General features: G+C 36.7%; 4 protein-coding genes across 4 annotated transcripts; 2 read left to right on the top strand and 2 right to left on the bottom strand.

Annotated features, from left to right (window-relative positions):
• Positions 1–423: 423 nt before the first annotated feature.
• On the bottom strand, positions 424–4884 carry LOC110998440 (cuticle protein 16.8). The gene is made up of 4 exons (XM_022267100.2): positions 4736–4884; positions 1793–1976; positions 1022–1222; positions 424–905 (listed from the first exon to the last, which is right to left on the bottom strand). Exons 1-4 carry the CDS (start codon positions 4736–4738, stop codon positions 766–768), a joined length of 528 nt encoding a protein of 175 aa, XP_022122792.2. The 5' UTR covers positions 4739–4884; the 3' UTR covers positions 424–765.
• Positions 4885–5605: 721 nt separating this feature from the next.
• On the top strand, positions 5606–9858 carry LOC110998448 (gustatory receptor for sugar taste 43a-like). The gene is made up of 11 exons (XM_045631220.1): positions 5606–5702; positions 7095–7198; positions 7275–7389; positions 7459–7652; positions 7715–7862; positions 7934–8089; positions 8175–8303; positions 8399–8590; positions 8661–8770; positions 8837–9004; positions 9444–9858. Exons 1-11 carry the CDS (start codon positions 5699–5701, stop codon positions 9504–9506), a joined length of 1383 nt encoding a protein of 460 aa, XP_045487176.1. The 5' UTR covers positions 5606–5698; the 3' UTR covers positions 9507–9858.
• Positions 9859–10425: 567 nt separating this feature from the next.
• Positions 10426–12292, top strand: LOC110998391 (NADH dehydrogenase [ubiquinone] 1 beta subcomplex subunit 9-like). The gene is made up of 4 exons (XM_022267044.2): positions 10426–10494; positions 10595–10704; positions 11178–11320; positions 12049–12292. The coding sequence occupies exons 2-4, from the start codon at positions 10607–10609 to the stop codon at positions 12240–12242; spliced, it is 435 nt and encodes a 144-aa protein (XP_022122736.1). The 5' UTR covers positions 10426–10494; positions 10595–10606; the 3' UTR covers positions 12243–12292.
• A 2584-nt stretch (positions 12293–14876) lies between these two features.
• LOC110998382 (membrane-bound alkaline phosphatase) lies at positions 14877–17454 on the bottom strand. Its single transcript, XM_022267022.2, has 5 exons — positions 17074–17454; positions 16798–16990; positions 16515–16687; positions 15784–16435; positions 14877–15711 (listed from the first exon to the last, which is right to left on the bottom strand). Exons 1-5 carry the CDS (start codon positions 17449–17451, stop codon positions 15446–15448), a joined length of 1662 nt encoding a protein of 553 aa, XP_022122714.2. The 5' UTR covers positions 17452–17454; the 3' UTR covers positions 14877–15445.
• Positions 17455–27411: the final 9957 nt, after the last annotated feature.

Here is a 27411-nt window from a genome sequence, read left to right as displayed (position 1 = left end):
TCGAATTGCTTTCAGACTCAACGGGCTAAATGCCGATAACCGAGACATCTTCTGGCTGAACACGCACGCTCTCGACAACGGATACTGAATAAACTGTTTAACTCTGTCGCTGATGTTTTCTTTAAGCTCTCATGCGATTTTTGGTTGAATACAATTTAATTTATTGTTTGTTTAAACAAAGGAAACAAATTATTCATATTTATGATATAATCGTAGATTGCATTACAAATTATTCTTATATTCTGTAACGAAACAAAATTAATTGTGGTAATTAATAATATTGTTTAAAACCTGCCTAAAATGATTCAGAAAACGTATAAAAATATAAAAGTATGAAATGGTAACATTGGGAGAAATAAATAATTCTATTTACATATATTTTCATCGTGGACTTCTAGATGTAATTTTGTTTGTTAAGAGTCATAACAGATAAACATCAATTTATTGCCAGAGATTCGCAATCAATTAACTATGTAAAGGTGTATACAAGTTTCACACTTAGTACACTAACCACAAATTATGATCCATAAAAATTAATAGATTTAAGAAAGACATACTTATTACATGTCTAATGAGTACTTGATTTACGTTTCTTTGCCCAGTTACCGATAGTCACCGCTATGCTATTGACACGAAACGAAACAAAATACGTGTTAAGTACAAATTAATCAATTCTGTTTAGAAATTTTTATGAACACATGTATGTTTCGTTTATTTTGTTACGGTTTTAAAGACATTATGGAATAGACGGAGTCTTAGGTCGAGCTATTCCAGCTGTTCTTCCTGCTGGAGCGCGTCTCGTTCGGCAGCGATGCGCGCGTGTTGCTCGGCGATGACGCGGAACAACGACGCGTGTCGCGCTGCCGCCGCCGAAACCGCTGCGGATTGCCGCGGCACGTACGACTCTGAAATTTATACATTTTGAGTAAATGAACACAACACATAATAATCTTATAACTAATATTTCCTTATTTATTGGATTACGTAATGCATGAGAATATAGAAATAGGTTAGCATTTACCGTCAGGATGCGGGTGAGTTGCGTGTTCCTCGGCGATGCGAGCGTAGAGAGAGAGATGCCGGTCTTTGGCGGCGGCCACGGCCTCGGAGTCTTGGGGCAGGGCGGGTAGGGGATCACTCAGCACTGGGTGAAATCCCTGTCGGTCGGCCACGTAGTCCACGGTCCGAACACGTTGCGCCGGATCCACGTACGAAAATGTACCTGACATTAGAAGCAAAGCTAGGTCACATAATTATTTACTAATATTATATCAATAGTGTTTTACTCTTTTTTATTATATAAATGAATTTAATGCGTCGCGACGATGGAATGGAAGCGTTAGGTATGATTTTTATGTCCACCGAAGCGTCAACCTTCACTACAATAGTAATGTATTTATGTATAATATTAGTAATTAAATTATGAGTAAGTAATAAGTTAAAAAGAAATTATATCTTGTTATAAAATACAATCTAGCCAGAAATAGTTGAATATCAATATCAATAGAATCTTTTGATATAGATAATCTTTATAAAGCAAGGATTGAAAAGGTCACTCTTGTGCCGAAAACTGGACGCAAGAATTTATTCAAATGAATCGAATATACGACGACATCATCAGAACGGGTTTTAGGTCGAGAGATGCTCTTAAACTCTTAATATTTAGCGTCCATTAAATCATACTTTTCCGGGCAGATATTCTCCAATACACGGGCTGGATACAAAAGGCAAAGATTGGAGAGTGGAATATAGGGTTAATATATATAATTAACTAACTACAAAGAGCAAGCACCTCTTACAACGCCACTGCCATCGCTGACCTCGGCATGCTGTCGGTCTGTATGTCCGGGATAGCGTCCCGCCGTGTACGAGAAGGCGTAGGGTCGCGGCGGCGGCGGTTCTGTCGTCGTGGCATCTGCTTCAGCGCGCACAGCGCTCAGCGCCACCGAGCATAATAATAACGTCGCTGCTAACATCTGAAACCATCAATATTTCGTTTAGACCAGAGGTTTTAGCCCATTGTTAAAGGGCAATTGAATGTTTGAAGGCATTGTCCGAGGCGCCACGGTCGGAATGTGAACTTAAAGCTGACGTCACTCTTCCGTATCGAGGACAATACACGAGGTGGTCTTCAAAAGATCCAATGCCGCTTCACTGCGTACTTATCTTTGATAATAATACAAATTTTCAAAGTCACAAACAATGTTTGCGTTACATAATGTGTGCGCTATCTGTGAAGCCTTTTGAGACAAGGTACAAACGAGATATTCATTAGTAATAAGTTATTGTATACCCACAAATAAACGTTTCGCAGGAAGATCCTGTTCGCATCAATGATCTAGAGGTTTCCGCACTTCGGGTCGATATTACGCATCATCATACATTATTATCGATAGATCTCTCGCACGATGACATCAGATCATGATTGCTACGTCTTATACTTTGAACAGTTTAATGAAAATCGTGTTTATTATTAAGTTGGATTAAATGATTTAATAACGTTTAACAATTTGTTTATAAATATCTCTGGGATCACACATTTAGTCGGTTAGCGCAATTTATTACATATTTGTGTGAAATCCTTTGGCAGTGAGAAGGCTAAAGTACTTTTACTTTTTCTTTGAAGTACCAATAGCGCATGTATTTTTGTGATTTGACTCGTATTCGATAGAAATATTTTTAATCAATGTACATGATTTGTCGGCTAGAGCATTACGGAGCGGTGTGTGAGCTCAGCGAAAGTGCAAAGCCGCCCTTGACCGGCTCCTATCACTTTCATCTGGACCTTGGCCCGCTTGAGCAGCGGCTCGTGTACGCAACCCGATCGCTCGACCGCTGATACTCACCGATACACCCGCTCCTAATGCTGCAGCTACTTGTATATCACACTTATTGTATTTCATTGAGTTTATTATCTATTAAATGGAGCTTATTATAGTAATTCAGACATTTCAAAGTCTCAAAACCCAAAGATAAAGTGGTATCCTTATACCAAACATTTTATGAGATTTCTTTCTTTTTGTCTTTTTTTATCCTATTATTAGAAGGAGGCAAAACGTGTGTTAGCCTCCCACCAACTTCCGCACATTTTAACCCTCCCACTGAGGCATTGTCTCCACTCCTCCATTCGCCTACAACTGCTTAGTTTTATCATTCAATTATTAAAAATATTTCATATGCATAATTACAAAGTATCAGTAATTCATAACGAATATATATTTCATCATATTTGCGACGGATAGAATACAATCTCATCGCTCTTTACACTCATATTTGATAATTAATATAAACCAAATAAAGTTAATAAAACCGTACAAATAATATTAAAATATATATGTTTAAAACATATCAAATAGCTTTTTGGTTATTTAAAAAAAACTAGTGTAAGTTAAAATATTAAGATAAGATATTGGCACAGTTGAACTGTCATTTTCATACAAAGGTCTATCCACATACACCGATCCGAGATACCATGAATAGCTTGTATCCACAGATGGCTATTACCGTCCGTCGATTGGTTATTGGCACAGTTTTATCAATATTTGGATTAAGAGGTCTGCCTCAGATGGTCAAATATGGATTATTTGATATGTTTTCGGGTTTGGGCGTAAAAGAACAGTTGACCTTGTTCAGGCGTATGTTAGAAGTGAGATGTGCTGCTAATGTGGAGGAAAGGTCGCACTGCGTGCCTTACGTAACTCATTTGTCGGATCTAGTTTTGGTTTGCTCTGTGCGAAATCTCGACGATTTACAATAAGTTCTTCAGTTTGTTACGATGCGAAAGGTCGAAAATATTATTACAATTTTACAAGTTTTAAATACTTAATTAAGCAATTAATACTGATTACTACATTTAGTAACAGAAAGGGTTATATAAATATTTCAGTTTGGTATATTATCGGCGAGTTAGATCAGCCTTGTGCAATCACAGCATTCGGTATTCTGATGAGAGGCACGTCTGTGGGAAGTCATTCCTTCATATTGTTATCTTAAGTATTGAAAGAACTTGAAAGTTAAACTTAATTTTAAATAACATTTTTACCAGTCATCCAAATTTATCAATCGAGCAAATAGCAAGCAAGCGTATGCGATAAAAAATGATTAGTCGAAAAGAAGCTGTCAGATTCTTGTGTAAGTGTAATGAACCAGGAGTCAAATAATTAGCTATTGAAATCGATAAAGCGGAGTCTATTAATACATAACTGATGAGCACATTTTATCTCTAACTTATTTTCTTTCCTCTCGCTCAGATATTACAAGGAATCCACATGGAATCTTTGAATGGCATGCATTTCAATAAAAACTTATATTATGTATATAATATAAGTTTATATTATATTATATATATTTATATGAGTATGATAAGAAACAACGGTCAATATTGTAATAAATTCAAAGGAAGTCAGTGAAAAACACTAAATCAATCTGAACTATATAAACTTTAAAACAGAAGGTTTTAACAATAATCTATTTGCTTTCTCTGTCAAATTCATGTATTTAATTCCTCTAAAAAATGGACCATTTAATTACTCAATAAATGAACTTCCTATTTCAACTCATTTACAACATTAATTCATTTCACACATTTTCGTTTAAAACTTACTTTTGCGAAATTGATACTTAAAAGAGTCTCTACAGAACCTTAAGCTTTTGTAATTACAAGCTTAGAAATATTAACAAAGCAACAAAAATATTTCACGTAAAATCTTGAAAACATTTGTAAAAATTATCTCACCATAATCTGAACGGAGCCCGATCGTTGTCGACACACAAAACAAACTGCTTTAAAGTGAAGGTAAACAACTAGGAGAACTATGTGAACTGGCGATTGATGAACGAGAGCCGCAGAATGGCAAGCTGTGAATGAAAGATACTATCTGTCCGTCGCAGCCATACTCCGACGCCATATTGACAGTTTGAATAGTTTCTAATTATGTTTAAATTAACAGTCAACAGGCTAAGCAAGTATAAATGAAACGTGATCGATCCAATCATTTGCCTAGCTGTTTTATCAACTGGCCCTTAGTTTAACGGCTAGGCTGTTAATTGAACGGCTGATTAAGCTAGTTGGCTGCGACATTTACGCGTCTTAGTACTACCTCGTCTCGGAAAGCACTTTTTCCCGACCGAAGATTGGCCGCTTTGTAATACATACAATTACAAAGTGTGGAAATGTACGATTTAATATTTAGATTATGTATCCGTAATGGAGCCAAATGGAGTAGATCCCATATTTATTTCTCGTCTGAGGTCTCAAGTCGGGAGTCGGGACCCTACTATGCACCTCTGGCTCCTCTAGAAAACATCGTAAAGATCTCACCATTTCTAAAATCAAAATATTACGATTAATTTCAAGTAGCTGAGCGATATCTAGCAAAATATTGCAAACACAATATTGCCGTATTCTTGTGGTAGGCGTATGATTAAGCTTCTGAAAATAATCGAAAATACCTTTGCAGGAAATAATTGCATGCTATAATTGATGAAATAATAACTTAATAAAAATCTAAGATTTTATTGATATCATTGTAATATGATATTGCATCGAAATATCCCGTGTTAAGAAGCCTACGCCTTCCGGATGCAGCGCAGTCGGCCATCGTGAATTCTCTACGCCAGTTGTAGCGCTCTGTGCTCTCGCCAGTATTGCCTTTCATTACTTGGAATAACGTTGCTTTTGGTGAACGATCCGATAAACATGGGTAAATAAGTTTTTATTATTCATTAATTAAAACTCAATTATCGACCTGAAATCTTTTAGATTGTGATTGTTGTGATTGAAGGTATTTCATAATAGCATCATTGATAATGCCTAGAAATCGTTAATCATAGACTGATCTGGTTTATTTATTTTCAGTTTTATTACTAATAAAACGTACAGTCAATTTTATTTCAAGGTATTATCAAAAGTTCTGAATGTACAATTGAGGTCGCCATGCTGAACAAAATGAACATTTGTGTCTAGATAAAATATTATTCGTGTACAAGAGAATTAATGTGAAACATGTAATTATTATTATCGTCGATTTTCGTAGGAAAGCCAGTGGGTGACACGAAACATCATTATGATTATAGTTAACCACTGTAAAAATAACATACACGGTAACGTCAACCTCAATCATAATTTTATTTGTTGCATTAAGCTTTTATGTTTCTGGATCATATCGATACTACTTTGCCCCCCCCCCTTTTTTTTAAATATTTTATGATTTCCTTTTAAATAGAGGGCCTACTTCTTAGACACACTTATACATTTAAGCAAACATACAAACAACGTTTTGAGTCTTCAAGTGTTAGATGCTGCAGCTCTTGCTAGCTGCTCCACTCTTGAACCGTCACTAATAAAAACGATTGCAAAGTGCATGTTTGTATTTCTAAATCTATTTTATTTTCTTTATTTGATATTGCACATTTTTTTCTCTTTTATCATTGTAATATTTGCCTCTAAATGTTGCACAAATGTGCACACTTGTCATTGATGCATGCATGTATTGCTTTTGTATTTCGTGCGATCTTTATAACTGTTTGTTAATGTGCCTTAATGTGCCTTTTTAAAATAAATAAATAGATTTTATAATTAAGAATGAGTAGTTGTTTTTTTAATTTCAAATATAACCAAGCCAATGCATAAGGATCATGACGCAAAGGATTTAACACAATTTTAAGCTATTAATTATGATTACGATAAAGTCGATAATGTGGCGTACATTTAGTAAACTGATTTGTTTTTGTGTTTACACGAAGTAAATGTTGGGAATATAACTAAATTATAGGGGTGAGCGTCGATGTTATCATGGCACATGTCATTATACAAATAAGTACGTCAAAGAGATATAATATCCATAATTCATAGATATCAAATGTTTTTAATTATTAAGTTGTAACGAATAAACTTGTTAAAGATATCGTATAAAAGGGAAGCGAACGAAGTTTATAAATGGGAAATAAAGTTATAAAACAGGTGTGGATGAGCAGCAATCAAACATTTCAAAACTCGAGACTCTAAGCATCAGCTGTTATTGCTGAGGCTATTACTACGTGTAACTCGACTCTTTTATTACTAGTATTTTTACGTATTCACATTATGTACGCAGAAGCCGAAACCCAGGCATCGTTTACTTTTCCACCTGAAGGGCCGAGAGAATACCACGCCGTGGGGGAGTGTACTGTCGGAGGAGCACATGCCTTCATTTTGCGGGTACGTAATCGGAAATCTCTTATAATAACCCAGAAAATAAGATTTCTGGGCTGAAAAGAGCGTGCCGTTGTTGTAGATATCGCGCGTGTTCGGTTTGGCACCGCTGCGGTTCGAGGCACGCGGCGAATCTTGGGCTGTGCGGGTTTCTCCCGCAGCCTCCCTCTACAGTTATATACTGGTCACCACACTCGGTTAGTCTAGTTCTAAGAAGTACTGGAAGTGACTAAAGTGTCTATATCGAGCGCGATGTGGTGTCGTAGTGGCCGGCACGGTGTGTGGGCTGTGCGCAGAGCTGCGTGCGGGAACGGCGGCGTCACCGCGCATGGCATCGCAAACGGCGCAGCTGGTTTCTGCATGCGACGTGTTGGTGGTGACTCTAACAGCGGCAGCTGCCGTATACCATGCGCCCGAGCGGATGCGTATCATAATCGCTTTTATGGACACAATCGCCGATGTACGTATACTACACGCACTGTCTCCGTAGTCACCTATCCTTGAAATGGTTTTATGTTGCAGGTGGACGAAAGCATCGGGGCGCATTTCTCGCGAGCGCGAGAGCGGCGTGTGAGCGGCGTTGTGCTCGCTATACTCATCTTTTTTACTCTGCTCGTTGCCGACGATTTCTGCTTTTACGCTCTCCAAGCCAAGAAGATTGACAGGCACTGTGAGTGAGCGTCGGTCGCGTACTGGTCGGCTATTTCGAAATACTTAATTATTCAGTTATGCGCTTCACAGGGGAGATAGTGCGCAACTACTGTGGATTCTACCTATTGTGGTTCGTCGTTATCGTTCTGGAGTTGCAGTTTGCCTTCACGGCGCTGTCGGTGCGTGCTCGTTTCCGAGCCCTCAATGATGCGCTGGCGCTCACGGCCGACCATCTCTGCCGACCCGGTATACATACTCTTCTTATATAACAGAACAGCAAATCGACTACATTGTGAAATCGGTATTACAAAATGAAAACATTGCTGAACAGGAAACTACTTCCCAGTAGAAAAGTCCCACGATCAGGGGGCGCTGAACGTGTTTGCGTTCCATGTGCGTGCGCGAAGCCGGCGCAATAGCGCGCCTCCGTCCAGGCGAAACCACCTCATCGTTCGAAGAGGTTTTTTACACCTTTACCGTTACGTTTAAATGCTGGATTTTAATCTCTTACGGAACTGAAGCTTAAAGAGGACTGCAATTAAAATTTCAATTTAGATCGCGGTGGAGGCGGACAATTACTGGCGGTACCGGCGGGTGAAGCTTTGGAACGGCTTGCAGTGTTGCAAGGCGCACTATGCGAAGCTTTACACCGACTGGATGCCGCCTACGGACTGCCTTTAGCGCTGCTGCTGATATCCACACTGATGCACCTCATCGTTACACCCTATTTCTTCATAATGGAGATCAGTAAGCAGCCGATCCTTCCCCCGGTCGCACCTAAGCCTCTTTAAACTTATCTCTATCATTTATGTTATAGTCGTGTCGGTGCACCGCATACACTTTCTAGTGCTACAGTTCCTGTGGTGTGCGACACACGTTTTGCGTATCCTGGTCGTCGTGGAGCCCTGCCACTACACCATAACGGAGGTGATCCTCGAAGGTTAACTTTAAATGTCTACGTCAGACCGTTGGGTCATCTACACGTATGTGCAGGGTCGTCGCACGGCGGAGCTGGTGTGTCGGCTGCTTCGGGCGGCGTGCAGCGGCCGAGTTCCGATGCTGGGCGGACGTCTTGACCTTTTCTCGCGACAACTGTCGTTGCAATCAGTATGTTACTCACCTATGGGGTTTTGCACCCTAGGACGTCCGCTCGTTGCATCTGTAAGAAAATGATAAAATTAAGATTACTGTAGTAAGCTCACTTCTCTCCGAAATAAAAAATCTTCTCGTGAATAACCTAAAAGTTCACCTGATTTTTTTTAAACGTTAGATTATGTAGCTTATGCGAGTGGATGAAATCGCAAGCCGATTTATTGACATTAATGTCTGATAATGTTCTAAAGATATATTGTTGGTTGTTTGGTTTAGGTTTGCAACTGGAATTGCATTTACGTCTAGCGTTGAAAAAAGTTATTGTAGCTGTTGTGCAGGAAACCGATTAAATATGTACATCAAAATACAACAATATCTCTCGGATACGTTCCCTCTTGTCCAGAACTTATCTTTAAGACGTACAATATATCTGTTTGTTTATTTTTAAACATTCCATTTTTCTAAATAAACTATGAAATAAGTAATATATTATATGCTTACTTTACAGATTTTTGGCGCAGTAACAACTTACCTCGTGATTCTGATACAATTTCAGAGATATGATGCGTAAACTCCAAGCTCTAAAATTTGTGTTAGAAATAAGTTTCTGTTTAGGATTTAGTTATCGTAGATTATAAGTAATTTAACACGACAGCTTTTGAGTGTACGGAACTTATGAAGGACTGAAGGTTATTTTTTTAATTATAATTGATTTCGCGCCAATAGTTGCCCAACGCTGTCTGAATTGGGTACCAAGCTCTTCTTCCCTGACCCCTGATTGTCCGACAAGACGATCATGATTGTAAAACCAGAGAGCATCCTTTCTTTTAAGTTACAAGAAGCAGTCTGGCAGGAGGCTCACCTGATATTAAGTTATACCGCTGCCCATGGACACTAGCACTGCCAGGCGGTGGTAAGTGCGCAGCCGGAATCTAAATTAAAATTATATAATTTAACGTGTACTTAAGCGTTCAAATTTTTGTGTAAAACTTTAAAATTGTGGTATTGCTTTTAAACAATTAAATACGCCTTTAAATAAAAGGTTTTAATTACTATTTTAATCCCTGAACTGCCTTACCTGGTTAATTATGGCCGAATAAAAGTCAAAGAATGATTTTATATAATTAAAATAGATTATCCAAAGATTTGGCTTTTAGTAGATACTAATCTACAAATTTTAATTTGAACAGTTTTGCTTACTTTTACCGTTTTCGAGTTATTGTGAAAATAACACTAAACAATTTCAACCTTAAACGGGGATTGCAGGCACAAAAACACATTCAATCATTAAAAATATCGAAAATACAAAGTTAAGAGCCAATATTGTGATTAAAAATTTATTTGATAGAAGAATGGGTCACGATGGGGGCATGCGATGAATTTCAAATTGCATAGAACAAATTTTTTTGTCGAAGATTTGATTACCACAGGTTACTCAATTCGTAATGAAGTATATAATCAATCAAATGCTATTTTTCATTTGTCAATATCAAAAACTGTCACCAACATTTGTCAGTGTCAGCTGTTATTTGTAACTAACAAAAAATAAGTAGTAACTAGTAAGTACCCGAATTGCAAACGAGAAATCCTTATTTATTAAATACTTAATACATAGTTAATGGGCAATCAGATTTTTAAAATATTATTTATTTAAAATAGGGCTTTGGCGAGATGGCGACCCTACCGCTGGGTATCAAAACACAAACACAAAAGTTATGTAACCTATATAAACGAGCCATACGTAATTTGGAGTCGTACTATGATAGACGGTAAGCCTTCTTCGTTCCTTAAGTAATTTCTCTCCAAAACTTCAGTTGTATACAACCTATAAATGCTGCAATTCACCAAATACATTTGCAGTTATGATCTCCAAAAATATTGAAAATTGCTAATGCAAATGGTCATGTTCTTCCTGATAATGATTTACCCTGCATAATTTAAGAGGTAATTTAAATAAATATTGTATAAAGTGAAGTAGAGTAAATCAAAGTGGCAAAAAATATTAACATTTCATTATTGTATTACATACTAGTAAGTACATATTACTAGTAGTATTTATTAATATGTAATCTTTTGTACTTGGAAGACACGTTTAAAAATCATATTCATTCAATTTAAATAGAAGGTCTTTTAAATTTAGAAAGTATAAATATAGTAGCTTGATAATTACTTATTGTTATGTCATAGTATAATATAGTGCCTAGAACAGAGCCCATGTATAGCAACATTACTATATTTTTAGACATGTATTCCGTTTCCAAGCAGTATTGCTAAGGGAGAGATTTGACAAAATTGCTGCTCTGCAAGACCAGCGTGAATTTAACAAACGCCTCCAAGAAGAAGAAGACTCTCTTTTTGCAATCATACATCCTATACCGAAAAAGTGTAAGTTTTCTTAACACAATTATCTAGACATATTACTTGTATATAGGCCTGCCATCTGAAAAACCTGCTGCTCAGGACTGGACACGTAAGTTCCCCGGATTTTGGAGCTTTCACCCCGGACATTTCAATACTTTTTTCATTCAATTACATCTTGATTAAAATATATTTTACTCTGTACTTGATAGAAGGAAACTTTAATTGTAACCCTAGTAGCCAAGATCTGATGTCAGTCTTACATTAATTTGGCTACTAGGGAAGCCTCTTGCTTGCGGTGAAATACCTAAAGCATAGCTTTTATTTACATAAATTTTGGCAACAGGATCTGATCGAAAACCAGGTCTACAATTTACTCTAGCCCGGACGTCTTCCAAACTAGGACAGACCCGGACGGATGGCAACCCCACTTGTGTATAAAACCAGAAGCAGAAGAACAAATATCCTTCTGATTGAGATAATAATATAATAGTCGTACTGACTGGACTGCCATTTTCTGTCATTGTACAAAAGCAACAGCTCTATAATGCCAGAAAATGCAGTCTCAAGACAACAGGATAATTAAACCAAAGAGCGTACTGCACTTGGGTTAGTTTGGCATTATGTCATTCTGTCATCTGGCACAACCAAAGTATACTTTTGCAAATGTTTTGCAACAATTCAACACATTAAAATATTGATAGTGTATGTACAAGAGTAGAATTTATAGTTCATATATAATTTATTTATTTCAGTTCCTTTGAGTCCGGGTGGTGTTGCATATGCCCGTGTAGTGACTCCTCCCGACTGGGTACTCGACTACTGGCATCCCCTGGAAAAGGCGCAGTACCCTGAATACTTCAAGCGGCGCGAGGAACGTAAGAAGGAATTTGTAGCCATGTGGGAGAAAGAGTTCGGCAAGGAGGAGCCAAAAGACAAACATCATTAGACAGTTTTTTTAAGTTATAAAGTGTAAATCAAATATATTAGTGCTCATAATTTTTCTTTGTTTGTCGTTTATAATAAAGTTAAAATCAAGTTTACAATACTGAAGAACTAAAACTTGCGTTTAATGTTAGGAACACTAAGAAAAAGCTGTCAATCACTATTTTTTACTCCTCTGACCTAAACGGATCACCCTAACCAACTTTCGAAAATCGCGCAGCTTCCTAACCCTTATGCGCGCAAAATCTTAAGTCTCACGAATACAGTGACGTAAGTTGTGTTTTGTAAAAACACAATATGAATTAATAAGTGATATGATTGTCGTGGTACATAGTAGCTTTATAGTACGACATCCTTTGGCGACATGGCAGCATTACTTCGCTCATCAGTTATTTGCTAAAAACATTTCTTTTTGTATATTTATAATTATGCATATCTACCAAGATGCCTATTTTAAATTTAGTTGAACTAAATGTATAGTGAAATTCTTTAGAATTAAAGGTTGGTTGATCTGTTGACTGAAGAGTATGTTGGCTTGCTTATAAATTTTTAATGAAATTTGTTGCTAATCTGTTTATATCTGGTTATCTGGTCAAATTTTGCCACATATGGTTTTCATATTGGGTATCCAATCTCGCTTTTCTGTTAGTTGATTGATTGCTTTCTTAGCACCTCCTGTTTTTAGGATACATGTTTTGTACATGTTTCAAACTTTTCGAGCCTGTATTTTTCCCTGTCTTTTCGCATGTTTGTGTTTATTTGTTTGGTAATTTCAGTAATTTTTCTTCTAATTTGCTTTGTTTTATTTGGTTCACTAATTAGTTTATGTCTGTTTGTTAAAAGACTCTTTGTCGTATCTGATAGCCTGGGTAGTCCATTTTCCGGTTCTATTAATGTATTTCTGGTTGATTTTGCTGTTAGAACTTCTATGAATTTGTAGTATTTATCCTTCGTGTTAAGTTTGTCGGTATAATCCATGAAGTCTCTTAATTTCTCCTTCAATTCTATTATGTCTTTAGGCATTGTAGAGTAGAAATTGTCAATCTCGTTCTTGCTAGATTTTTTAGTAGGGGCATAAACTTGTATAATTGACAACCGCGTATCTTCGAATACCAATTTTAAAATAGCGACTCTTTCTGATAGGTGAATGTAGCTCTCTATGTTAGTTTTGAAGCATTTTTTTATTAAAGAGCCTACACCATACAGGCTAGGCGTTTGTCCAGTGTAGCATAATATAAAATCGTCATACTCTTCTATTCTGTCTCCCATATGCCTTATTTCAGACAGACCTATTATGTCGTATTTGATGTTTGATAGGGATTCATGTAATTCAATTATATTAAGCGATCGTATGTTGAGAGTGTTTTGACATTGTATGTCAAAATGTAGAGTTTTCGTGATGTTCTAGTCTTTCGTAGACTGTATACTAAGTGCGGCTTCTTGCGGTGACGTCACCTACTCCTGTGTACAAAGGCCACCAAATACTGAAGACGTTTATTTTACTGTATTGAAATAAGTTTCACAGTTCTGGGAATATTCTGCCCCCACCGTTGCGAAAATCAAGATAAAGTCTCGACAGTATTAGAAAAGGATGCACAGAATTACTGTGAGTTGCATTCACTTTCCAGTCTCGGTCGTACACAAGCAAGAGACGCACCTTATTTATTATACGTATTTTTTCTTTACATATTATTTAACTCAAGACAGAAACTTTATTAGGAAAGCGTAAGTAGGTAGGTACTTATCTTGCAGTCAAACCTTTATTATCTACTCGTAAGCATTGTTAACATAATACCCAATTGATATTCTCAGCTATCACCTTTTTAGATAACAGTAAGTCCCTACTCTTGCGACGGGGTGATAACCATCGGCACGTGTGCTTAATCATAATATTAATATAAGAATGAATAAGTCTTAAGTGCCTATTTATAAGTCCTGCACGTTGATATTGCGACTGGAGGCTATCTAAGCGCTTACGCGTATTGAATACATGTACCACGTGGTTTTAATTGCTTTTTATTTTCTTTATCCTGTCTCATTTATGTTGTTTGGTTTTGTTATCATACTTATTTTATTAATATGAAATATAATAAATATATGTATATAATATAAATACCTATAATCCAGGGTTATCCTAGATTATAAATAATTTTTACCACCAGACGTTCAACTTTTATCAAAAGGAGACCAACACCTCACACAAAAAGAAATACTTAGATATTATGTTTGATGAATGCGGAGTAACGGACAAAATAGATAAGCCTACTCAGTGTTACTGTTTATTCTTACAACGCAATGGATTGAATCCAAGAAGTCCAAACTTATCTCCTTGAGTGGACTAAAGTGCGACTTTATATACAACAAGCATGACATAGTTTGCATTGAAATTCTCAACGTTAGATTTTGACATCACTTCGGTCACAATTTCTACGCCGTGTCTATTTCTTTTTCAGCATACTTGAGTGAATCTTTAGTCAGGTGGTCCACATTCGAATAAATACATTCAGACGCTATCCGCTAATTCGTATTTAATATTTTTTTATAAAAGTGGCACACCAAAAACAAAATGTTACATTATAGATTATAATAGATTAACGTGGATAATGCTTATCGAGTAATAGCAATAAAATTTAAATAATTATGTATCGTAAACATTTATTGTTTGATCTGATAAGGTCGGGATATCGAAATTCAAAAGCAGGACTTATCGCGAATTTATGTAAGTATCTCATAGATATATAGAACATGAAACATTTTTGAAATACAGGTACCTACCGGCTGTTAGTGATAAAAGAACAGTGAAGCATTGATGGTGCTATTACACATATTTATCTGACAGTAAGAGATCGATAGATTATTAGAAGCCTTCTGTACCCAATTGCAATCCTTTATCGATAAATCAGTAATTCAAGACGGCAATTGTTCAATGTTAAAAAAAATTTAGGTGGACACTGGACATAGACGATCACGTTTTCATTTCACTGTAGACATCAATGTAGGCAGTTGACTGAGGTTTTATTAGCTAGCTGAAAAGAGCCCAATTGGATGTAGGTATTTAGAGGATTCAGCTTAAGCCTGGAACGTACCTACTCCATAACATCAAAGAAAAGAAAAGTTATATTTTTTACTTATTTGACCTAAATTTTCATCAATCGCATCCTCTTATAAGTCCCTTTAAAAATACTCAGTTCATGGAATACACGGTACTCAATTTGCCCCACGGCATGACGCGAGCAGTAAAGCGGCACAAGTGAGCAGCGCTGCAGACGCGGCGTTAGTTATCGCTCTGCTGCAGGCGTGTGGCTCTGGTCCCAGGCATGTGGCGTAGGCCATGAGATGCGGAAGTCGGCTTTGCTCATAGACGCCCCCGAATAGGCCGTGCTGAGGTCCTCGCGCGAACACACCGACGTCGTCGCCGCCGTGTGTTTCCGACGACAGTGGAACATCCACGTGCGACATCCATCGCGTCGACCCTTCATACGAAAAAAGTAATTACAAATCGTTATATTACCTCGTACGTCGAAATAGAAATTCTGGTGACTAACGGTAGTTCTGCTCGAGGGTGACATCGCTTCGTGGTCGCGTTCCGTATGCGCGGTGGCCCGGCCCGTTGGCGTAAGACAGAGTCATGTAGCGCACGCCATCCGCATCTCGCGTCCCGGACGGTCCTAAGACGTCGTTGCCACGGGCGCTGTATCCGTTGAAGGCCATGACGTGCGCGTGATCGGCCGTCACCACGAGTAAGTCCCGCTCGGCTGACAGAAGCTCGGTGGCGCGCTGGACGGCGGCGCTCAACGCTAGGGTCTCGTCCAATGCCAGCTCGGGTTGGTTTTCATGATGAGCGTGGTCGATACGGCCACTCTCCACAAATAAAAAGAATCCTCGCTGATTCCGCGAAAGCAATCGGATCGCAGTCTCCGTCAGCTCGGCTAGCGTAGGTTCTGTGCGATTGTCAGCCTCCATGTGATATTGCATGTGGCTGCCTTCGAAAAGCCCGAGCAGATATTCTGGACCATGCTCGCGCGCCTCCAAGAGCTGCTCACGGTTCCACACATAGCGGAAGGTCTCGTTACGACTCCTCTTATCGGCTTGCCACTCCTCAATCAAATTGCGGTTGTCGCTTCTTCTACCCCTGGTTCCTTCTTCGTCCACTACACTGGACGGTAGAAACTCGCGTCTTCCTCCTCCTAATATAATCTAAAATTGTGGGTAATATTTTTATGTGATAGATAACCATATGTACTATTTCATTATGTATTTAATGACGGAGTAATACCTTAAAGAGTTTTCCTGGCTCCTCGTTTACGAGCTGCGCAGCAATGTCGGGACACTGAGTCGAGTCGACGTTGTCCATGGTGACGTCAGTGTCGCTCTCCCAGTCGCGGTTGGCGGAGCGTGCGTACGCACCAGCCGGGGAGGCGTGTGTTACTCGTGCTGTCGTCACAATACCTTCACATATAGGAAAGAGTTCTACATTGATCATAAATAATTTATTTGATAAATTTATTTACAATCATAAGAAAATACATTTTTGCAACGGACTTGTTGCGCTGTCTCACCCGCGTCTCTGCCGTCGGCGAGCGCCCAGGCGGCGATGGAAGTGAGGCGAGAGCTGGGGACCTGAGAAGCAGCGCAATCCCGCCGGCGTACAGCACCCGTGACGCCTAAAGTGCCTTCGTTTGCTTTGGTGCCGCAGAGGTACGCCGTCGCCGAGCACGCCGAGTCCGCGATCTGCGCGTCCGTGCAGTACGTCTAAAAGCAAATTTTATTGAGGAAGCTCACACGCTTATAACAATTAGATCTCTCACTAAACCATCAAAAACTCAAGGTTTTACCTTACTGAGACCGACAGTGGGGAACTTTTCAAATGACAATTGCGCTTCTTCACCGGTCCTTCCAGCGCGCTGACCGAGCAGAGTGCGCGCAGCGGTTATCGTCGGCACCGACATGCCGTCCCCCAAGAACATGATGACATTACGAGCGGCTCTAGTATCCCCAGAGTACCCTTGGTGCATCCTGTCCTCGATGCCAGCTCGCGCCTCTGCCGCCCAATAGTCGGCAGTGTTTTCAGCTTCGCCGGCGACCTCGGCGGCGTAAGCCGGTACGCCGTGCTCGGGTGCCGCGGCGTGATAGCGGTCGGAGCGAGCTCTCACAAGGAGACAACATAGCAGAAGACACAAGCGGGTCGGTAACATGGCGAAAGTTGTGTTCATGACATTCACCCGCGCTTATAAAACTTTGGCGCTATCTTATCGCTTTAAAATTCAGGTATTATCATCATTGTATATGCGCGATCTCAGTATCGTGTTCAAAACTTGCAGGTTATTGCGTGACTTGATTTTAATTGCCCCGCATGCTGATATTATATTAAATAGCAGATGGTCAGCGGCGGCTTCAGTCACCTGTCCTCACTGACGACACCCATATTGCATCAATATTTATTATACCAAGTGTAATGAATTTAAGATTACTTGTTATTATTTTACAAATTTATTATTTAAATCACGTTTATTTTTAAATAATATTTATATTCAATTTACAAGCTACTTTATTTTGATGATTGTACTTGATGTAACGAATTTATGATGATATGTTATTACTTTACAATTTTATTATGTTTATAATTAATATTTATAATTTACAGTATAGATTATTTGATGATTGTATTTGTTTAATATGTTTTACTCGATGTAAGTTAGTTGATTGACTCGATACCGACAGTGACAAACATAATGAAGGGTAGTCTTGATACGATCTAAAATAAGTGAGGTTATTCGGACCGATCCGCTTGACGAAGACGGACGTTAAATTGTAAGCTGTGTGGTTGTTTAAGGATAAGAAGTGTTGGAAATATACTTAGTTATTGTTGTAACAAAGCAGGCGTTTATTATTATACACCGAGAATCGAATAGAGAGAATTTATCTCAATTCAGAAGTGGCATAAGACCCAATCTAAGTCTAGAAAACAATAACACCACAAATAATGACTCGCAAAGCCACAACTACAGATATTGAAATGAGACTGAAACAGGCTTTGTTGGAGCAGAAGAAATTGCAGGATCTCAATAATAGATTGCTGCAAGAACGCGAGGACAGTGAACGGGAATTCAGAATATTGTTAGGAAAAACAGTGAACTTAAATGTGAACTATCTGAAATACATATGAAATATTCAGATATTGTGGATCAGTGTGTGCATTTACAGGATTGACTCTTATAAACAGTGCTATGATACTCAGGAACAGGCTTTGAATTGCACCAGTGACTTGGAATTAACTTTGTCAGAGGCACATAAAACTGTCCAAATACTTGAAAATAAGGTTGCCATAGAAGCTAATGCCTCTCAGAGCTTGTTCAGTAAGTTAAAAAGCTGTGATCCAGGTATTGTAAATGAACTATGTAACAATATTGATCTGTGGGTGCAATAAGTCATACCCAATCGGTTCCCTATTCACAAGTAGGAAAATAATTTAAAAAAATTATGTCCGGCTTAGTAAATTTATTAAAAAAAAAAACCAACAAATTAATTAAAAGGAAAAATTATTTGAAACATCACTTATTACTAAGACAACAACATACATTATTAAAACAGAAATGGAAAACTTGTAAAGAAAATGTAATTGAAAGTCAATGTTCATATGTGAGCATAAGCGTAAACAATTAAATATTAAAATTAATCAACTGGAGCAATGTATAAATAATAATGTCATAATCATCATGTCATGTTAAAAAAAAATAGATTACCAAGTATCTGCAAGGCATGACATCATTGATTTATGTAATTATAGTACTGAGAGGTATGCATCTCTCACCAGTAAGCATTGTACTTGTGCTGTTGAGCAAGGTAATAAGTTAATTTATAATGACCAAGTTCCTTCACAGCTGAATAGAGATAATTCATCACCAAAGTCCCACGTGCCAGAGTTTTATCCTACAAGCAGTTCAAACACTCAAAGAAATAATAATACCTACATATTTTCAGATAGGTTAGGCCTTAGGGCATGGGCTGGGACAGTTACTGGGGTATGAGTTACCTCAAAATGTCATTATTTGTTTACCTGGAATGTCTTACCAAGGGATTGTAGATAAAATATTAAATTATCATTGTGTAGGTAGCAGCTCTTAATTAATATTATTGTGTGTTGACAGTATGGGGAATAAAAAAACCCACATTACTCAAACAATCACTAACTTTTGGAGTTTGGCAGAAAAAAAAAATGTAAAATAACACTGTGTTCTTTCTATATGCAAGATTATAAATTTAATCGACAGATTTATAATTTAAATCAATTTATGCACCATCTGACATGTCTTCATAGTGACGTATTTTTTTATATTTTGATTGAAACAAGTTTCTTATTAAACTACTAAATACTAAATTTACACTGACCAAAGATATACATTGTATCTTTCTTATAAAATAAAAAAGAACAAATTGCTAAGCTGTTATAGCATATAATTTTAAAGAAACTGTCAAATTGATAAAGAAATATGATTGTGATTATAATAAAAAGGTATCCGTGACACATAGTAAAACTGCCACGAAAAATGTACTTTTTACAAATTTAAACTAGGACCTAAGACAAAAGCCAAGCCAGTTTTATTAAGAATTGTTTATCAAAATGTACAAGGTTTGGCTGGCAATTAATTAGAATTAGAACTGTTTACAAAAAGTCGCGAAATTTAAGTTATTTACATGACAGAACATTAGCTAAGAAGTTATGAAACTGTTGTCATTGACAACTTCCAATTGTGTATGTATATTATATGTATACTATTCGTGGAGGTTCATTAATATTAGTAAATAGTAGTGTCAAATACAAAGATCGTAAGGATATTGTAAGTCTATCAATTGAATGTGTTATTGAATTATCTTGTGTAGAACTGGAGAATTATGTTATAGTATGCGTGTACAGGCCCACTTCCGGGGATTACTACAAATTTGAGTCAGTAATGGAAGATGTATATTTACGGAGACCTTAACCTAAACATACTTGAAAGTACTTCAGTAAGCACTAGATTTATTTCAATTTTTAAATGTTTGAATTTTGTAAACCAATTCTCTGAACCAACTAGAATCACCTCCCATTCAGCGACTTGTTTAGATAACATATTTTTGAGTGACAAATGTGTTTCTAAATCAGTAATAACAAACCTTACTTCTGACCATTGTGGTCTGATAGTTGGCTTCTCTGATAAAATATTAGATTAAGGCAAGCACGTTAAATATCAACCCTTCACAAAAAGTCGCATTGAAAGTTTTAGGCATAACGTTAATTCCAAGGTTTGTGCTGTGTTGTTAGATTACTCAATTCTAAATAATTCGGAGAGTCAATGCAAAAGATTTTTTTTAAATGTTATTCAAAATGAGTTTGATTTAGTTTACCCATTAGACTGCAAAGTGCAACAAAAATATCAAGTTTGATGACTGGGCCACGAGTGGTATTTATAAGAGTAGGAATAGGCTATATGAATTATATGCATTCAAAAAAAATATAATCACAACGCAGTGTTTATAAAATATGTCAGAAATTATTCCAAAACTTTTAGAAAAGTCTGTAAATATAAAAAGGCCTTGCATATACGTAAGAAAATTAAGAATTCAAGTAATAAAATTAAAACTACTTGGAATATCATAGTTTATAGAGAAACTGGAAAACCTTAAATCCCTTAATAATTCATTATTTTTAAAGGTAGATGATAAGAAGCTCAGAGATTGCGGATATTTTTGAAGATTTTTTTTTTCTTCACAAACACCTATAATTACGTTACACAGTTAATGACTATCTAGAAGATGAAAACGCTTGGAAATAGTTCTAATTATATTGTTATAATTTGTTTTGTAATCTTGGAAGTGTTGTGAACATGTATGTAATGGTGAATGTGGTAAATCACAGAACAGATTTGTATTTAATTTTTTTTACTTATGTAACTTAAATGACGTTGTAGTTTATGACATTTTCCTTTGAATTATTGTATGTAGATAGAGGGAGGGTAAAACTTGCTGAGTTTCTTGCCCGTTCTCCTTAGAACAAGGCCTCCTCTTAGTTTGGCGAACGAATGGCATAGTTTTGCTCTTTCGCGAATTTTGTAAACGTTTTTGATATTCATAAGCATACCCTAAGTCGTATCTAAATTGAATAAATAAATTTTGATTTGAGTTAGAGGCTATGTGTGCCTACAATAGCAAGCCATATGTGCTTATTAGTTAGAGGTTATGTGTGCCTACAATAGGAAACCAAGTGTAATTTAGCTACTAGAGGCTATGTATGCCTATCGAGCCACGTGCGCTTAGTCGTTAGAGGTTATGTGTACCTACAATAGGAAGCCAAGTGTGCTTCAGCTACTAGGGGCTATGTATGCCTATCGAGCCATGTGTGCTTAGTCGTGAGAGGTTATGTGTACCTACAATAGGAAGCCAAGTGTGCTTCAGCTACGAGGGGCTATGTATGCCTATCGAGCCATGTGTGCTCAGTTGTTAGAGGTTATGTGTGCCTACAATAGGAAGCCAAGTGTGCTTCAGCTACTAGAGGCTATGTATGCCTATCGAGCCATGTGTGCTCAGTTGTTAGAGGTTATGTGTGCCTACAATAGGAAGCCAAGTGTGCTTCAGCTACTAGAGGCTATGTATGCCTATCGAGCCATGTGTGCTCAGTTGTTAGAGGTTATGTGTGCCTACAATAGGAAGCCAAGTGTGCTTCAGCTACTAGAGGCTATGTATGCCTATCGAGCCATGTGTGCTTTAGATACTCGAGGCTATGTATGTCTCTGTGAGCGTGTAGTATGTTGGAGTAGAGGTCATGTGTACCTAGAAGAAGAAAAACGTGCTGAAATAAGAAGTTAAGTATGCCTATAGAATACTTCGTGCCCCTTAGGGCGCTTCAACGTTAAAGGATCATTATTGTATTTTGTTTTCAGTCAAGGATTAATTTCAAATAAATGAAGTTTATTTCTTTAAATACTTAATTTTGAAATGTTTTAAAAATATCCATATAGTTTCAGTACGTTTAGACAATGAATTGATATACTAACATGATAAAATGATATTTTATTTTTGAGGTATGAATACTGATGAAGCGATGACTCCCGAAGGCTCGCCTACTCGTAATGACGAACTTCAGAGAAAGCGTTCACGATCGTCCTCCAAAGCAGCAACTAAGTCTACAATAGGAAGCCAAGTGTGCTTCAGCTACTAGGGGCTATGTATGCCTATCGAGCCATGTGTGCTCAGTTGTTAGAGGTTATGTGTGCCTACAATAGGAAGCCAAGTGTGCTTCAGCTACTAGAGGCTATGTATGCCTATCGAGCCATGTGTGCTTTAGATACTCGAGGCTATGTATGTCTCTGTGAGCGTGTAGTATGTTGGAGTAGAGGTCATGTGTACCTAGAAGAAGAAAAACGTGCTGAAATAAGAAGTTAAGTATGCCTATAGAATACTTCGTGCCCCTTAGGGCGCTTCAACGTTAAAGGATCATTATTGTATTTTGTTTTCAGTCAAATACTTAATTTTGAAATGTTTTAAAAATATCCATATAGTTTCAGTACGTTTAGACAATGAATTGATATACTAACATGATAAAATGATATTTTATTCTTGAGGTATGAATACTGATGAAGCGATGACTCCCGAAGGCTCGCCTACTCGTAATGACGAACTTCAGAGAAAGCGTTCACGATCGTCCACCAAAGCAGCAACTAAGTCTAAGAGACACAAAAAGTGATCAAAGAAGAAACGCAAGCAGTCTTCCAGCTTCTCCCCTCAACGTCCAAAATAAGAAAATAATAGCCGAATGTAATGAATAATTGATAAAAACCAAATGTATAGATACGTTACAATTAGGTCACATGAAACTAAAATATTTTATAGTGTACTTATTTGAATTTATAAAAGCTTACCATGATTATATGAATGTAATGAATAATTGATAAAAACCAAATGTATAGATACGTTACAATTAGGTCACATGAAACTAAAATATTTTGTTAGTGTACTTATTTGAATTTATAAAAGCTTACCATGATTATATGAATGTAATGAATAATTGATAAAAACCAAATGTATAGATACGTTACAATTAGGTCACATGAAACTAAAATATTTTGTTAGTGTACTTATTTGAATTTATAAAAGCTTACCATGATTATATGAATGTAATGAATAATTGATAAAAACCAAATGTCTAGATAGGTTACAATTAGGTCACATGAAACTAAAATATTTTGTTAGTGTACTTATTTGAATTTATAAAACCTTACCATGATTATATACCGTGCGTCAGGAGATCGCACGTAGTCGGACGGCCGAATGTAATGAATTTAAGATTACTTGTTATTATTTTACAAATTTATTATTTAAATCACGTTTATTTTTAAATAATATTTATATTCAATTTACAAGCTACTTTATTTTGATGATTGTACTTGATGTAACGAATTTATGATGATATGTTATTACTTTACAATTTTATTATGTTTATAATTAATATTTATAATTTACAGTATAGATTATTTGATGATTGTATTTGTTTAATATGTTTTACTCGATGTAAGTTAGTTGATTGACTCGATACCGACAGTGACAAACATAATGAAGGGTAGTCTTGATACGATCTAAAATAAGTGAGGTTATTCGGACCGATCCGCTTGACGAAGACGGACGTTAAATTGTAAGCTGTGTGGTTGTTTAAGGATAAGAAGTGTTGGAAATATACTTAGTTATTGTTGTAACAAAGCAGGCGTTTATTATTATACACCGAGAATCGAATAGAGAGAATTTATCTCACAAGTCAGTTAGCAGACTAAAGAAAACAAATGGAACAGAACAGGCGTCGATAGCTCTAAGTTTAGTATACCTACGCTCCATTTAAATTGTAACGTTGATTAAACGACACGCCCCAGGTAAAGCGTCGAAATCTAAATGAAAGAATAGGCTTTGGTTGGTGCCTGGTGTTGGAGGCTACTTGTCAGTTGTCCATACAATGATACACTCTACATAGCATTACACCTACTACTAAACTTACTAAACAGATTCTTGAGTGTCGTGATAAGGAGTTCAGGGGAAGCCAGCTGTAGAAAGAAAGAAAGAAAAAAAGAAAAAGTAATTTATTCATTTAGGTACCTTAATGAACACTTGTGACCGTCAAAAAAAGAAAGAAGTTTAAAGTTTTAGAGTTTAGGAATCCGCAGTTGTTAGGTTCTTAGTTCTCAGCTTCCCATGTATTTAGTTATTTAGTACCCACGGCTTGCTTATTTTACTTACTGTACACTACACAGATACTTTTCAAACTTATTACATATATACTTATAAATAGTATTTTGTATTGTCTTTTACTAACATAGCTTTTACATATTTGAAGAAAAAAGATAATTATAAATTAACATAATTTTAAATTTACCTTAATTTGACCATACATTCTGTAAAGCACGCGAAACACGGTTAGCTGAGATAAGGAAAATACCTTTAAACTTTAAAATGTTATACAAATCTCCGATTTAAACATAAACATAAGAGTTACTCCTAACAAAACACACACACAGAAACATACAAAAAAAAATATAATAATAAAAATAAAAAAATTTAGCAGTGTAAGTTTTTAATTTTATTTTATATAGTAAATAAAATAAAATTAAAAATAAGAATAATTGTTAAGAAATAGATAAATAAATATTTTTGGGCGGATTAAAAACTATATATTGTGAGATTTTTTGAGTAAAAGTATGTGTTTTTTATAACTGCGACGAAAATTTAATTTTACTTGAAGATTTTTCAACGGAGGAGGGATATTATTCCAACATTTTGTCGCGCTATAATTAAAACTTCAACAAAAAACAAAGTCTAATACGAAGATCGACACTTAAGGAAGGTCGTATAACTATATTGTATAAAAAATTGAGACGAAAAAAGGAATTACGAACTACAGGCTGGCGCAATAGAACGTGCATGTTTGTTCATCTTTTTTCCCGGGGTATACAGTTAACAGTGCGCGAGCGGGGGGAACCGAGCGTGGTTGGATAGTGGCAGTCGGCAGACGGCAATCATGGAGTTTTAGTAACCATGAGTCACTTCGACGGGAAGCGACGCGCTTTTTGAACAGTCGTACATATAGTAGGGGAGCCCAAGAGGGGATTTCGGGATTTACTCAAGCGCGGCAGATTAATATACAGGGGGATACCTTGTACCCGGTTAAGTACCTCCACCAAATATGAGGCCCATATATAAGGCCGCCCGTGAAGGATACAGGATCAGATTAGTAAAAAAAAATTGATCATCAGACATTCACGAGCGCGTCAGATTAAGGTAGTGTGAGTTAATCACATCCTAAAAAGTGTATATTCCACTAATCTGACAATTTGAGAGTGACGTAAAGAGAGGGGAGGGCAGCAAAGTTGTAAAAAAAAAACGTCATCTTGACATTCTCGAGCGTAGCTAATTTTTTTTTTATTTTGAATGAAATAATTCAAGTATATTGAAAAATATATAATCTGACGATTTCCGCAAGCCGAAATAACAAAATTTCGTCGATAAAGTTCGTGCGATAAACGCGTGCAGCTGCGTGATGCCTACATTTCCTTCTCTGCGTTTCCCTCAAAATTAGATTTCATGTGAATTTGAACCGATTCGGACCGATAGATTTTGAGAAATTTTGAAAAATCTAAAAAAATAACAATTTGTTTTTTTGAAAGTGTTTTTTTGCAATAACTTTTAAACGGCTTTATCCATCAAAAAACTAATCCACCTTTAAGCTTGAAAAACGACGTCGATCGCCACCAAACTGGTCAAAATCGGTTGATTCGTTCGAGAGATATCGTGAACGAAAGAAAACCGAAAAAAGTGTTTCTATCACATAACTTCGACATTTCATATCGGATTATCGTTTTGATGAAATTAAATAATTAGAGCTTAAAAAATGCGTCGATCGCTGTCAACCGCGGGAAAATTGCTTGATCCATTCAAAAGTTATTGGGGTTTGAAAATTTCAAAAATAGTGTTCTATGAAACTTCTATCAGACTTTCGAGCTGGGAGAACTCAAACGCATAGAAATATTATTTCTTTGAACTCAGCAAGCTCATAAGTACAATTTTAAGCGCCCAGGAATGAAATTGCAGGGATGGCCTTTAGGGTGAACCGTTTTTCTAATATTTTTTTTGTCAGATCAGGCAAATCCCTCTAGATAATCGTCAGATTATGAGACAGTACGTTTAGAATATAAATATGAACCATATATATCTTAATCTGACGCGCTCGAGTATTTCAAAATGGCGATTTTTTTTGCACATTATAATAATAGCTGCAAGTTTGCGTCAGATCGAAATCGTCAGATTATTGAATGAGAGCTTTTGTTTTGGTGCACTTAACACCCCCTTAGAAAAACTGACGCGCTCGATTAATTTTTTTTTTTTCATTTTTAACCCTTACGTACAACCACCCCCATCATGCAAATGATCAGATTAACATACGTACATTATTAAAAATACGTAGGACATTGATGCTATCAATATCTGACGCGCTCGAGTATGTCCATGCAACAGTTTTTTTTTACATATTTAAACATCTATAGCCGCTTTCCCCACCGATGAAAAGGTATATATCACATAACATTTTTTTCTTCTTATCATCTAAGCTTTGCAACCCAATAGGTCTCCACGACGCTCGAGTAAATCCCCATTTAGCATCGTGGGCTCCCCTACCAATACATCTCTACAAGGCGAATGTATTGTTCTGAATATGGATTGAGATGACGAAATATGCACGTTCTATTGCGCCACCCTGTATTAATCTTTTTAAATAGTTCCCTAAGAGATTCGTAACGACGTAGATTATAAATGGCTCTGACAGCTCCCTTATGCTCTTTTGCTCAGTTTTCATTGCGTTAAAAAGATCAGTCATTTGTTAAATGTCTGATCTTTTTAACCGCATAAGCGGCTGAGCTCAGCAGCCCCGAAAGAGATGTTATGAAGTCCCATTGTAATGTTAAATAGTAAAAGGTTAATTATTATTTAAGGTTAGTTATTAGATATATTTTTAGTTTGTAATTGTATAATAGTAAAATTTCTAGCCTGATGATGAGATTATGCCTAGGAAAACCGGTTGATTAATAAAAGTTTTCCTCCATTCAACATGATGTCACATTCCCTACTTTTAACATTTGGTAACGTAAATCTGATACTCGTAT

Source organism: Pieris rapae, chromosome 14 (assembly GCF_905147795.1).
Source record: "Pieris rapae chromosome 14, ilPieRapa1.1, whole genome shotgun sequence".
NCBI lineage: Eukaryota > Metazoa > Arthropoda > Insecta > Lepidoptera > Pieridae > Pieris > Pieris rapae.
Note: the sequence above shows the minus strand (reverse complement) of the source record. Positions and strands in the feature narration are given on the sequence as shown.

Bases quoted from the DNA above. Each gene is read 5' to 3' on its own strand.
- LOC110998440 (XM_022267100.2), bottom strand. The intron at 1,223-1,792 runs GTGCTTGCTCTT...TTCTAATGTCAG, and splicing joins TGGCAGTGGCGTTGTAAGAG to GTACATTTTCGTACGTGGAT. The intron at 906-1,021 runs GTAAATGCTAAC...TATAAATTTCAG, and splicing joins AACTCACCCGCATCCTGACG to AGTCGTACGTGCCGCGGCAA.
- LOC110998448 (XM_045631220.1), top strand. The intron at 7,653-7,714 runs GTACGTATACTA...TTTATGTTGCAG, and splicing joins TTATGGACACAATCGCCGAT to GTGGACGAAAGCATCGGGGC. The intron at 7,863-7,933 runs GTGAGTGAGCGT...TGCGCTTCACAG, and splicing joins CAAGAAGATTGACAGGCACT to GGGAGATAGTGCGCAACTAC.
- LOC110998391 (XM_022267044.2), top strand. From the start codon at position 10,607: ATGGCGACCCTACCGCTGGGTATCAAAACACAAACACAAAAGTTATGT. The intron at 10,705-11,177 runs GTAAGCCTTCTT...CTATATTTTTAG, and splicing joins GAGTCGTACTATGATAGACG to ACATGTATTCCGTTTCCAAG. The intron at 11,321-12,048 runs GTAAGTTTTCTT...TATTTATTTCAG, and splicing joins ACATCCTATACCGAAAAAGT to TTCCTTTGAGTCCGGGTGGT.
- LOC110998382 (XM_022267022.2), bottom strand. From the start codon at position 17,451: ATGAACACAACTTTCGCCATGTTACCGACCCGCTTGTGTCTTCTGCTA. The intron at 16,436-16,514 runs GTATTACTCCGT...CCACAATTTTAG, and splicing joins AGCCAGGAAAACTCTTTAAG to ATTATATTAGGAGGAGGAAG. The intron at 15,712-15,783 runs GTTAGTCACCAG...TTTCGTATGAAG, and splicing joins CACCCTCGAGCAGAACTACC to GGTCGACGCGATGGATGTCG.